Source organism: Ursus arctos, unplaced genomic scaffold, assembly GCF_023065955.2.
Source record: "Ursus arctos isolate Adak ecotype North America unplaced genomic scaffold, UrsArc2.0 scaffold_27, whole genome shotgun sequence".
Classification (NCBI taxonomy): domain Eukaryota; kingdom Metazoa; phylum Chordata; class Mammalia; order Carnivora; family Ursidae; genus Ursus; species Ursus arctos.
The window spans coordinates 1,997,934-2,011,859 of record NW_026622952.1 but is presented as its reverse complement, the minus strand read 5'-3'; the positions used below and the strand labels follow the sequence as shown (position 1 = coordinate 2,011,859).

At 44.7% G+C, this 13,926-nt stretch overlaps 1 protein-coding gene across 1 annotated transcript in view; it reads left to right on the top strand.

Annotated features, from left to right (window-relative positions):
• The window catches only part of CHRNB3 (cholinergic receptor nicotinic beta 3 subunit), a 59,287-nt gene that overhangs the window by 32,200 nt on the left and 13,161 nt on the right, over positions 1 to 13,926 (top strand). The window contains exons 5-6 of the mRNA XM_057303367.1: positions 8,687 to 8,838; positions 9,893 to 9,937. Of these exons, the coding sequence (XP_057159350.1) occupies positions 8,687 to 8,838; positions 9,893 to 9,937 (197 nt within the window). The remainder of the gene's footprint in view (positions 1 to 8,686; positions 8,839 to 9,892; positions 9,938 to 13,926) is intronic.

Genomic DNA, 13,926 nt, shown 5'->3' with positions numbered 1-13,926 from the left:
TGAACCACTGCGTTTTCTTTTCAAAACCTCCCTTTCTGATGGAAATACTGTATTGTTTAAAAGGAAGGAGTTATCTTTCCTAAACTGACATCATGAGACTGGCAGGCTTGATCCTCGTGTTCATCGTCCTTGGTGTCACTCCCTCAGGTAAGCTCAGGGTAAAGTGAATTAAAACTCCAACGTCGTAGAATGATTTAAGCCGGGGAGGCGGAAATATGGTGTTGATAATATTAGAATTACAAAATGTAATGTATAGGCATTTTTAGCATAAACTTTAGGATATGGCTCTAATGAGTAATTCTAGAAAATCTATATATTGCTAAAGAAATCATACCTATGGATTCCATCGTATTTATGCTGTTGTCATTTTTCTGGGCTATTCCTTTTGAATCATGAACTTGGTGGGAAGATATAAAAGCAGGAAAAATGTTACTGAATGCACTGAATGCTTCTCAGAATCTTTAAAATATTTGGCACAGAAATTTACTCTGCAACATTTTTATATCATGTCTATGAATAATCATTATATCTGTGTGTAGGTACTTAATTTTATCCAATATAGCCCATAGGTCTATATACAAACTTTAATGAATTTGTGCGTGGGTATATTTAGTATGTTTGTATGTCACGATTAAACAAAAATAGACATCAAAAGTCTATGAACATGTGTGAGTTTTCTGTGACTATTATCCACCGGAAAGTCAGAGAATTCTTAATAAAGAAAGAAGGCAAATAAAAGGAGAGAGGGACAGAGAGAAAGACAGACAGAGAAAAGAGAATGGAAAGAGGGAGAAGATAACTGCAAAGTTTAGGGGGAAGTGGTCATTTGTCCCTGCCAGCTATCTGGGTGTGGGAATCATTTCACTTTTTATGTAACCGAAGAACACAAAGCTCTTCCCATCGCAAAGAAAACCATTTAGAGCCAGGGGCCAGACGGTGAGAAAACCCTGCTGTCCCATCAGCAATTTGCATTTATTTCTCACTAGTATTTTTGCCATGTTTGACTATTGGGAACCAGAGGCACCGGGTGAGATTCGCCCAAGTCCTGAATTAAATCCTAGATTTAATAAATCCTAGATTTCAAATCTAGGCACGCACACCTGAACAGTATCATATCTTTAAAAATGTAGCCCTTTTTCATCCTGAGGACTCAAAAGCAGTTCTTTCTAAGTGCCCAGGGCATCAGACCTACTTTCGAATATCACTACATTTGATCTCTGGAGTCTGAAATGCAATTTGTCAATCATAAAAATGATAATCAACTTCTGTGTGTTTCAGCACACAGTTAATATCCAGTTTTTCTGCCTTTATCTGCTGTTCTATTTACTATGAAAGAGTTGATTCTTACCACCCTCTCCCCAGGGAAGTCGTCTCACTGCTTAGCAGGGGTGGTTGCGTAAACCCTCTCCGTTCATCCGTGCACCCTCTTCCTTGCACAGCAATGGTTACATAAGAAAACTGGGAACGGAAGGGAGCCTGGTGCTCGTTCTGCATCAGTTAGGGCAAGGGCTTGGGAATGTGTACTGTGCTGTGTCTGTCACAGATCTGTAATAAATCAATACTATAGTCACTCTCACATCTGTGAGCATTTCTAGATCCATTAAAGTCTATTTCTGTTTTCAGATCTGTACCACCTTTCCTTAAGTTCTTTAACTCTGCTACTCCTTGCAAAAAAAATAGTTTCTTTTTGTTACCCAAAACTACCTTTTCCAAATTACAAGGGGCAACCCCTCAGTTTTAGATTTCTGGGCTTTGGTGGAAAGGATGATTGAGTATGGCCTTGTGACATTTCTTGTGTTGCTAATTCATGCTTTGTGTGTTTGTGTCTGCTCCCAGAAATAGGGACTATATCTTACTCATTTTCCCATCACTCTTACCACACAATGACATGTATTTACTCATTCGATAAATATTTACTGAGGATCTACTGTATCCTAGGAATGATTCCAGCGTGGGGGATGCAAGAGGGAAAAAACCGAAGTCATTCTAATAAACTCTCACGCTAGCAAGAATCTTCAATATTTATTATGTATTTCACCCTGAGGGCTAGTTCTATGTGTTGACAGCAGAAGCTAACATATTTGTGGTATGATTTTTTTTTGGACAAGGTGGTGATAATGGAATGAGAAAACCGAAATATACCAAAAGGTGTCAGAACAAAAAACGTGTCTCTCCCAACCATGTTTGCTGAGGTTGAAAAGTCTTCGATTACTTCTTTACTCTCTTAGCTACGGGCAAACAATGGTGTTGTCTTCAATAAAACCATAAATAAGCATGAGAATTGTCATCGATTAAGTCTTATCAGTTATGTATACCTCAGAGTGCATGAACTTGTCAAAATTTTGCAGAAAGTGGGTTTTGATAATTGGGTGAGGAGAGAGCAGAAGGTCTGAGAGCGTGAAGAAAGGAAAGGAAACATGGGCAAGAAGAATAACGAGGCTAGAGGTTCAAGTTGTAGGTTCCAAGGAAAAATTTCTTTGTCTCAAGCTGGTACTGGGTACTTCATCCAAATCTCTCATGACCCTACTTTCAGGGGTTGAGAGAGTCCTACCCTCCTCCTGGTCAGTGGGTCCTGTCGAATCCCTGCATAGCGTTAGCCACCTCACCCAGTGCCTCCTCTGTTGTAGTAAATAGCAGCCAGGAGTGAAGTTCTCCAATCAATGGTACGTCTTAAACAGCGCCTCTTTTTTATGTCTTCAGAATAACAAATATCGGGCACGAATAGGTCACATTTTGCGGCTGTTTCATGGGCATGAAATCCTAGCAGTGTAGGGCATGTGAGTTGGTAAGGGCTTACCGATCATCCGCATTCTATTTTTACCGGGAGAGGTTAAATGCTTTGCTTAATTAAGATCGCCTGGTTTGGAAACAAGACCAGAACTCATGTCTCTAAATCTGAGTCCAGTGGCTTTCAATGTTAAATAAATATTTGTTGGATTCTCGTTCTAACAGTGACGAGTTTGGCAAGAGACTCAGCGTCCAGAGCCAAGAGCAGAGCTCCCTCCTAGAGCACTTTCCCAGCATGAGTTCCACATGGAGGAAATTACTAGAATCAGGCAGAGAGCTCTCCGTCTGTCTGATCACTTGCATGTGCTCTCCCTCTGGTCCTCCCTCTTCTTGTCCTCCACCTGTGGAGTTGCTTATGTAGTCCCAAGACAAATATTTTGACAAAATGAAAACGAGACAAAGATTAAGTAGGGAGGGGAGAAGAAAGGGGGAGACTTGGGATTTAGGGGACCAATGAAACTCCTTTCTACCAAAAGAAATGGTGACAAGCTTTAATAGCCAGCACACATCCTCTGGAGATGTGCATTAGACTAAATGTGTTTGTGTGTGTGTGTGTGTGTGTGTGTGTGTGTGTGTGTGTGTGTGTAGGGGGTGCAAAGCAGGACTTAATGCAAGGAGATGTGAGGAGACCATGGTCAAGTCTGAAACAGGTTTGCTCCCACTGTAAAGCATTGGGTGTCCACCTCCAAAGACAGTGAGCACAGTGCTTATCCAAGAGGCCCTCGGGGCCAAGCTCAGCTGCAGCAGAGGGAGACAGAGTAGGATTACGGGACACCATCACCAGCGTTGACCATTTCCCTACCACCAAACATTATCTGTGACCTGGTTTTAGAATATCATTCTTCCTGGCGATAGATTGCTTTCAATAGCAGTGAAATATTTTTGGTAAATACAACGCTAACAACAACACAGCAACAAAAAAAGCAAAAGCAATAAATATGGGTCCATACACAGGAATTGTTAAAAGTTTTTATTAAGGAGACCACAGCATAGGAAACAGTCTTTTTGTCTCCTCAATCGTCCAAGGATGAGCTGGTGGAAAGATCAACAACCTGGGAGTCAGAAAAACACACCCACCACGGATTAGCTGGGTTGACCCTGGGTAAGTCACTGCCCTTCTATGCACCCCAGTATCTTCGTCTATAAAATGAGGGGCTTAGATCATCTTAGAAGTCCTTTCCCACTGTCTTCACTTCTTCATCATTTCACTTGTCCTTCCTCTTTCACGCTGAAATTATTTATGAGTATAAATGCTCTCCCATCCCTCCCCTTCCGGAAGCTGACTTTGGGAAGGCAAGCACCCCCTCAGGGAGTCTCTCATCTACTGAGAGCAGCTTCTCACCTTGTCGATGTATTGCTGAGATAAAGCTTAGAACACCGGTCTTGTTGAATTTGTTTAAAATACAACGCCATTTGCAAAAATTTGGCTTACACACAACTTTTCAAAAATCCATTTATTCCTTAAAACAGAGACCGCTTGTCCTGGAAATCCTGAGAACGTCGGTGATTCTACACTCTCTAGAGCAGTAAGCCGGGCTCACTCTGCCTCCTTCCCGTGGGCATGGCAGGTGCCGTTAGAGCCTCTTCGCATTTGCTCATTCACCAAACATCATCGAGTGTTTACTGAGGCCCTAGCCTCAAAGAATCAATGGTGGACACACTTTCCCTTCCTTATCATGTTCTGTTTTATAGGAACGACAAACCAGAGCCATTTCTAGGGCTATCCTCTGCATCTGCTCCAATAACATCAAAGACTTCAGCTTCTATTTGGGGAAGTCGAGGAAGGTTGAAGATGCTGGGCAGAAAGCATTAAACCTTTGGCCTTTTTGGGAGGCCAGGCCTGTTTTGAGCAATACAGATTTGTGCTAGGCTGTTCGGGCTGCCGTAACGACGCGCCACAGACTGTGTGGCTTAACAGACATGTATTATCCCACAGTTCTAGAGGCTCGAAATCCATGACCAAGGTGCCAGCAAGTGTGATTTCTGCTGCGAACGCTCTTCCTGGCTTGGAAACAGTTGCCTTCTGGCAGTGTCTTCACCTGGCTTTTCCTCATGCCTGCATGGAGAGAGAACTCTCTCGTGTCTCTTCCACTTCTTCTAAGGACACCAGTCCGATTGGATTAGGACCCCATGCTGATGACTTCATTTAGCCTAAATTATGTTCTTACAGGCTCTCTCTCCAAAGATAGTCACACTGCGGCGGCGGGGGGGGGGGGGGGGGGGGGGGAGGATGTGTAGGGCTTCAGCACAGGAATTTGAAGGGACTTAGGTATTCAGTCCATCACTGTCAGTACAGATTTCCGAGTTTTGTTCCTCAGTTCGGACAGCAGCTCACCTTCTGACATTGGCCAAAGTGGGTAAAACATACAACGGTCCCTGAGAGAGCAGATCTGCTTATATCCCTTTGGATCCCGGCAAAGAGCAGGGATCCAGCCATCCCTGAGGAGCGTGTAGCTTTGAAAGTCGCAAGTGCTGGGAATTGTCAAGGTCAGCATTTTAGAAGGTCCCTCCCGATGTGCAACTCCAACTCCCTGCAAACTGACAGTAAAATTGTCCTGCCAGGAAAGGAAATTCAAAAGTACAGTGTCTGTTCTCAGGACCTTCTCTCAAGTCCAGAATTATAATGGCAGGGCTGTCCAAACTAAGAAGTCCGTGTGTGTGTGTGTGTGTGTGTGTGTGTGTGTGTGTGTGTGGGTTCAGACATTACGCAGTTGCTCTCAGCCTTCCTGGAGTGTCTCCATCCATTGTGAGATGGTGTCGTAAGTAATTAGTTCTCACTGGCCTGAACTGGGACACAGGGGCTCTCGGAGAAGGGCAGGGCTCTGTGGCTTAGCTGCTAGAACTGCCCTCAGATGTATGTAACAATGGCTATAACCATTTATCCCAAAAGGAGGGTTGCTTTTCCCACACACCAAGAAATTTGGAGGCAGGCAGTCCTGGGCTGGTTGGCGGTCCTATAGCACTCTCAGGGACCCATGCTCCGTCTCTCTTTCTTATGTGTGGAGCTTTCATCAGGCTGTGTGAGATACCTGTGTGGCCAAATCCCTAGATACTGTGTTCCAGCTCCAGGCTGGAAAGAGAGCAAAGGCTGAAAGCCAAAAAGTGAAAGGTGCAGGTTGGACCGAGTCTGTCCTCTTCCACAGTATTCCTACAACCTCACCCCCTGGCTCTGTTTGTCTCCGAAGTGGCCAATGTGTAGGTCACATGGCCATCCCCAACTATAAGGGAGACTGCGAAGGGAACATTTTAGGCTGGCACCATGCAATCCTGAATAAATTTAGCACCTGTTACTGAAAAAGAAAGGGCAAATAGGCTGTTGAGCAGGAAAGCAGCAGCCACTGCCACGGTTCCCAGGAAACAATATTCTCCTTACTGGAGGGCTGCTCGCACAGGGGAAGGCAGGGGGAGGACAGCTGTGGCCTCCCTGCCTCTCTCTTCTCCTGAGCAATTCAGCTCTGGCCCAAAATCTCCAAACACCACTCAGCAAACAGAAGCTGAGTAGCTCACTGCTTTGCTACACAGGTGTTGGCTCAGCAACCATGATGTGCCAAGCCCCACAGAGCTGGGAGGCAGCGGTGAGGAAGGTTTCCTGGAGCTGCCATTTTCCCATGGGACAGACAGACAATAAACAACACATATGACATGTCCAAGTGCTCCAATGCAAGATAAAGTACCGTCAAGGGGATAAAGTGTGAGGAGGATGTTTAGATTGCGTAACCCAAAATGACCTCTTCAAGGAGATGACAGGTGAGCAAAGATGGGACAAAATGAAGGAATGAGCGTGGGGTCATGGGGTCTCTACAGGGCAAGAGACTGCCCCAAACAGAAGCACACAGGCATGTTTTGGAAAGAGCAGATGGGCCTGAGGCCCTGGGGAGGAGGGCTGAGGGAGGAGTGGGAGAGGGTAGGGGCCATACACAGCCCGAGAAACCATGGTGAGAACGTGAGATGTCTCTTCTAGGTTTGATGGGAAGCCATGAGGAGGGTTTGAGCAGGAAGTGACATAATCTCTCCCGCTTGTAAGAGATGGCTCTAGAGCTGAGCAGAAAATGAACTGTAAAGGGGGCAAGAGTGGAAGCGATGAGGAAGCCGTGCACGAATCTGAGAGATGATGGAGTTTGTGACTTGGGTGGGACCAGAGGGGATGGTGGGAAATAATCAGAGTTGCGATGGATTTGGGAGGAAGTAAAGACTGGATGTGGGGTAGGGAAACTTGTGAAGTGTAGCCTGAGCAAGTGAACAGCCCGTCCCTCAGAAGGCTTCGGGGAATTTCAACTCCCACCCTCCCCTACACTTCCAGTAAGGTTTTAGGGCATTTACAGAGTGCTGTCCTGGCGGCCGCCCAGCTGACCTGCTCCTTAGCATAGCTCTGCTCCCTGAGAACAGCTCAAGTAGCAAAGCGAGAGAACAGTTAGCTTTTTAAATAACTAAGCACAAACATAAGTTACAGCTCTCTCCATCACTCATTTGCACTTTAATATGCTTTTTAGAGAGTTAGAGAACAGGGTGGGGGCAGCCCGAGTATGCAACCCATTTTATGGACACCTCTGTTCAGCCCTAGGAGCATTAAGAGTGGGTTTCAATTTACTTATTTTGTAACTGGGGGGACAGACTTCCAGTGACACAATACATAGGTCACAGAAATGAAAAGTACAGCATAGGGAATATAGTCAATAAGGTGGTAATGACGTTGTTGGGTGACAGATGGTGACTGGACTTGTGGTGATGAGCACGGAGTCGTGTGTGGGACTGTTGCGTCATTATGTTGCACACTTGACACTAATGTAACACTGGACGTTAATTATACTTCCATTTAAAAACAGAGTGGATTTTTCATTGCTACTCCCTTAGTAAAGCGAAGGTCTATGCACACGCAAGGAATGTTGGCTCTTCTTCCTACTAATAATCTGCATTTTGATTGCGTAAACTTCGGGGTGTGTCTTGCATGTGATCACTGCCCATCATGTGTCTCTCAGTGGGAAAAAAGGTTTTCTTTGGTAAACCACGCAGTGCAGAATGAATAGGGTGCTGAATATACCACGAGAGGAGCTGGATTATATTCAAGACACCAACAACAAAGCTTCCTTGCTTTAAATTTGATAGCATAACGCTTTTGGAAAGAAACATAACTTATCTCTAGACTGCATTCCTAAACCATTTCTTCAGCCTGAGGGTCAAAGCTTAAAATTAGGGTGTGTCTTAAGCTCTCAGACATATAGGGGTAGAGAAGAGTGTTAGCACCTGGTTGTTGACCAGGGAAGGTCTTTATAAGGGAAGACTTCCTTAGAAAGAAGGCAAGGGAACAATCGGCACAAGGGATGCAGTAGGTGTTCAATGGATATGTGTGGAAAATGGCTCCAACATATTCCTTTCATTCCATTCACTAAATAGATGTAAAATGAGCATGTGCTGTGGGCAGGCACTGTTCTAGGTGCTGGAAAAACGTCAGCAAGTAAAACGGATACTGTGCCTGCCATCATGGAGCTCAGGGGAGGGATAGACAATGCCAAATACACCACACAGTGTGGCAAGGGACAGGATGGAGCCAATAGGGCGCGGTGGCGGACAGTCGCACGTGGGCAGAGACGGTGTCTGTGAGGAGGTGGCAACTCAGGTGAGATGTGAGGGAGAGGTAAGCGGGTAGCGTAGGGGATTCTTGGGGTCAAAGTGCTGATGTCATGATGGGAAAATCCCGTGACAGAGTCAAGCTCTGGATAAAGCATTGGGTCTGCTTTCAGCCGTGTGTTGTGGGCACGGAGAACGGTTCGAGAACCTTGTACACTCAAAGCTGCCTTTGCTGCACTAGGCTGTGTAGACTGTATGAAGCTTCAGGCTGTAGGACGCTAAACCAGCCACGATGCCTTTCCCATTAATTCGGTTCCCCTCATGATTTTTGCAGCCGCTGCAGGATTCAGCTCAATAGCCGAAAGCGAAGACGCCCTCCTCAGACACTTATTCCAAGGTTATCAGAAATGGGTTCGCCCTGTATTAAATTCTAATGACACCATAAAAGTATATTTCGGATTGAAAATATCTCAGCTGGTAGATGTGGTGAGTAATCCTTGGCGCGGAGCGGAAAAGAACATGCATTCCTTAACCTGTTTGTGAGTCTAAGATTTTATTTTGCTTTCTTTCCCCATGTCTGCCATTTCCATTTTAAAAATAGCTTACTGTGAGAGAAAATCTGCCCCAAGAGGCCCGTGAAATGACCCGAGGAAGGAATGAGAAGTGTTGTGGCGTAAATTTTCTTTGCCGCGCTGTCTGTGTGGGACCTTTTGCCGGGGGGCCGATGTGGTTGCTAGGACGGGCATTGCCCCTGGAGGGCTGGCTGGGCACCGGGACGAGCACCCAGGAGCGAGGGGCGGGAGAGAAGGGAGAACTGAGCCAAGGGCTCCTCGGTGCCCCCAGGCTGATTCGGTGTCACCGGGACTGCGTGAGAGCTTTCAGGGGTGCTGGCAGGGAGAGAAGGCAGATGATGTTGGTGGCTCCCAAGTGAGTGCCTGGCGACCCCATCACCCTCCTGAATGCACTCAGGACCCCACATGTTCCCCTGCCCCACCCATACCTTCACGTTCTCTGCCAATGTTCCTGTGGGGTCCCCACTTCTGCCATGATTGCAATCCGGGGAGATCAGTGAACTTTAACAAGCCCATTCTGCAAAGTCATCCTGCCGTGGTCCCCAGAGTTCCAGAATAATCCTCCCATATTGCCCCAATCTCCCGCCCCATCACTCACAGGATCACCCTCTACCCCCAGCTGACTCAATGCCCAAGGATTCCTTCTAGAAAATCATGCAAAACCAATCTCTGGCTTCGCTGATAGTCATTCTGCTTTGCCACCTTACCATGCTTTCTGGGTTATGCAATTTTAGATAAATATCACCACAATGAACTGCTACTTGCTTTAATTATCATTTTTTATTTTAAGCAAATTTGCATAATTTTTTAGGATCCCATGCCATTTAACTGTGCTTAAGTTGAGAATCCTTTACACTTTGAATACCTCAAATGTATGTGTCAGAGAGGTCTTTCTGACAAAAGAAAAAAAATCTAAAAACAACTTCGCTTAATTTGAATTTACCTCTTCCTAATTGTCACTTTCTTAGGATGAAAAGAATCAGCTGATGACAACAAATGTGTGGCTCAAACAGGTAACTGTCAACCCAAGCATTATATCCGCTAACCTGATTATTGCCATGCTTTTCTATTTAGAAAGACACCCATTTGAATAACAGTTATTTTACAGAGCATATTGGGTTCCTCGGGGAGATATTTGGGAATGGTTGGGAAGGGTCTATTATTTACTTATCTTTTGCGGGAGCTGGAGAGCCAGTCCTGGAAGCTCGGAGGCATGTGTGGAGGGACTCTGACACCGAGGCCTGGGCACTGCTCCCTGGCTACTTGGAGGAGGGGGGGGAGCTCCAGAGTGCCGCTTACGTCCCCTGCCCCTGCTAGAGTACAGCAACTAGAGAAAGCAATCAGCGATCTTAAATTCTCCCTCATCCCCACTGGTCCTCCGTGGGAGGAATCTGCCCCTAGTCTTTCCCGTTGCTCCCTAGAAAGAGAAAACAGGGAGGACAGAAGGCCTCTCATCATCAATTTCAGAACAAAGTGAAGCCTGAAACAAAATAAGAAACATACGTTTTCCTGGTGTTATATGCAACCAATGCCTCGTTGAACACTACGTCAAAAACTAATGATGAACTGTATGTTGGCTAATTGAATATAATTTTAAAAATAAATTAAAAATAAATAAGTAAATAACTAAAAAGGCATTTTTGAACGGGTTCAGCTCTGCTTAGAGAGCTTGCTTTGAGCGCGACTGGAGCCTGTCAGCTAAAACCGAAGCGTCCGTTCAGAGCAGCTTGTCCTAGAGCAGTCAGGGGAAACTACCTTTCAAAGCCCAGTTTTGCACATGTGATGTAAAGGAGAAAATACTGGCACTTCTTTGATAGGAAGTGAGACGTTTGGTCTCCTTATTTTTTGTTGTTGTCATCGTCAGCACTTACTTGTTTTTTCCTGAATGTCCAGATATTGCTTCACCTCCCATAGACTTAAAATCTTCCTGGTGAGGGATCTTAAATATCTCACTGAATTTTAACATACATACATAATGTTTTTTGTTCATTTGTATTGAAATAAGTTAATACCTATCCAGGTTCCCGAGACATCGTTCAGCTCTGCTAAGGGTTTATAGGAACAGTGGACCGAGATTGTAGGGAGCTTCCCTGGGCTTCCTTCGTGTCATATTTCTCCCACCCAAAAACTTTGGTCAGAGTCACAGAATTATTATCATTTTTACTACTCTCTAATCCTTCAATTCTTTGACTGGTAGGTATGGTAGCAAGTTACGAAATGGATCTGTGTATTATTTTACTTGCACATAAAGATGTCCAGGAGAAAATAATAAGCTGGTAATGTAGATAGAAAAATACAATTCAAATAAACATATTTTTCTGTATACCCATCTCCTTCCTCAGTGATGTACCCCACTTCTGCAGCTGAGAGGTTGTGGAATTCAGAAGTATTTTGAGGTAATAAAAATCAGTACGAGGTGCTGTATTTGAGCTTGCAGGGGAGAGAATAAAAGCTTTTAAAGTGCAAATGGGTTTAGGAAGCTAACAGACACACACACACACACACACACACACACACACACACACACATCCTCTGCAACTGCTCCTTGAGATTAGCTTTTATTACTCTCTCACAAAACAGTGGTCCAGGGACTCTTGGCCTTTCATATTGGCGCTTTTCACTTTGCTTGAGATTTTGAAAACATGACGTCATTTCGGTAGACGTGGGTGACAAGCCGCGGCTCCTCAGAACTTAACTACAACTGTGGAAATGACCTCCAGCTAAGCTGTGCCACTGGAATCACAGTGGCCTGGTGAGGGCCTCCAGGTCAAGACAGAGGCAAAACCTAAACATCTCCAGGCCCCAAAACAGAGCAAGAGAAGCCCATAGGAGTAGGGCAAGCCAATGCTTGGAAAAACCCACCTCGACGACTTAGGTTCCCATTTTTTAGAAGTAATGAGAATAATAGATTTTTTTTTCATTAAAGTCTGGTTGGCACCCAATATTGCATTAGTTTTCAGGTGTGCAACGGAGCTCTAACAAGTCTGTCCTGCATGCTGTGCTCACCACAAGTGTCACTCCCATCTGTCGCCTACATGCCATTACAATACCAATAACTACGTTCCCTGTGCTGTACCTTTCATCCCTGTGGCTCCTTCATTCCAGACTGAGAGTCTATCTCCTACCCCCCCCCCATTTTGACCATCCCTCTCTGACCTCCTCTCAGGCAACCACCAGTTTGTTCTCTGTATGTGGATCTGTTCTGCCTCTTTGTTTGTTCATTTGTTTTGTTTTTTAAATTCCATATATACGTGAAATCATATGGTATTTGTCTTTGTCTGATTTGTCTCACTTAGCGCGATACCCTCTAGGTCCATCCATGTTGTCACAAATGCCAAGATCTCATTCTTTTTTATGGCTGAGTAATATTCTATTGTATATATATATATATATATATATATATATATATATATATATATACCACATCTTTTTTACCCATTCATTTATCAATGGACATTTGAGCTGGTTCCGTATCTTGGCCATTGTAAATAATGCTGCAATAAGCATAGGGGTACCTGTATCTTTTTAAATTAGTGTTTTCATTTTCTTTAGGTAAATACCCAGCAGTGGAATTACTGGATCATAGGGTAGTTCTATTTTTAATTTTTCGAGGAATCTCCATACTGTTTTCCGCAGTGGCTGCACCAGTTTGCATGCCCACCCACAGTGCACAAGGGTTCCCTTTTCTCCACATCCTCACCAGCACTTGTTATTTCTTGTCTTTTTTATATTAGCCAGAGAATAATAGACTTTCACTGCATCAAATTTGCAAAAGGTTGTCATCTCTCTTCTCTCATGTACATTTCTCAACACTCTGAATTCACACAGCAGGTATCACACTGCCCCTGTTTACAGAGACGAGGCGTCCAGGAGTTCATCTGGCTGGACTCTGGGTTTCCCCGTTTAGGGCCTTCTCTCCATACCCAGTCTCTGCACTAACCATCAAGCCCTGCTTCTAAATCAGTGGAAAAGCCAAAGTAGGAGAAACCTCTGTACACTTCATGGAACCACAGAGAACATTATCAAAGCTATTCTGCACACACAGATTGGATGGGGAGTGCAAATGTCATGATAAGTATTAGTCAGTACATGCTATGTTATGGGACAAACAGTGAGGCGCGTGTGCTGCTGAAGCGAGCACAGGACACAAAGAGTGTGGGAGCAAAAAAAGAAAGATGAATTGGTGGCATGGTGGCAGTCAGGGAGGGCTGCATGGAATAGAAGGCATTTGAGTTCCATCATATGATGTATATGTACCTTTTTATTTCTTTGTAAGATTTTATTTTTAAGTAATCTTTACACCCAACATGGGGCTCGAACCCACCACCATGAGATCAAGAGTCCCATGTTCCACTGACTGAGCCAGCCAGGCGCCCTTAGCTTTTTAAAACTAAAAAGGTAAAAGAAAGATGAAGGATAAAAGAAAAGAGATGATAAAGGTTCAAAGAAAAGAGCTTCTAAAAACAAGAAAAAATTGACGTGAAAAACCATGGGTGTTTTATACAGATCTCGGTTTTAGAGTAGCTAACAATAATACCTACGAGTTAATGACCACGGACTTAAGTGCTGGGTTGCTCTGCTTGGGTGTGTCATAGGAATGAACTCAGTTCATTCTCACAGCCACCTTGTGAGGTAGGTTCTGTTAGGACCCCACTTTGCAGATGAGAAAACTGAACATTGGAGAATCGGAGTCACTTGTCCAAGGTTAGGCACTGTTAAGTGAAGTTGGGCTCCCATGAAGAAATCCTTCCCTTGCCTCGGACAAGGGAGCGGATGGAAGATGTTCAGTGCCCCGCTCAGTGCCGTCCCTGCGGAGACTACTTCCTTCCTAGTCCTTGTCTTCTAAGGTTTTGGTCCCTCAGGCTCTGGGATATCTGATGGTCTAGAAAGGCATTTCGGAGAGAATGAAGTAAGGATTCACTCCATCTTCCATTCATTCCACAGAGTTTATTGAGAGCCTTCTGAGTGTCAGCCCCTCTGCTAAGGTTTGTGAAGAGTAAAT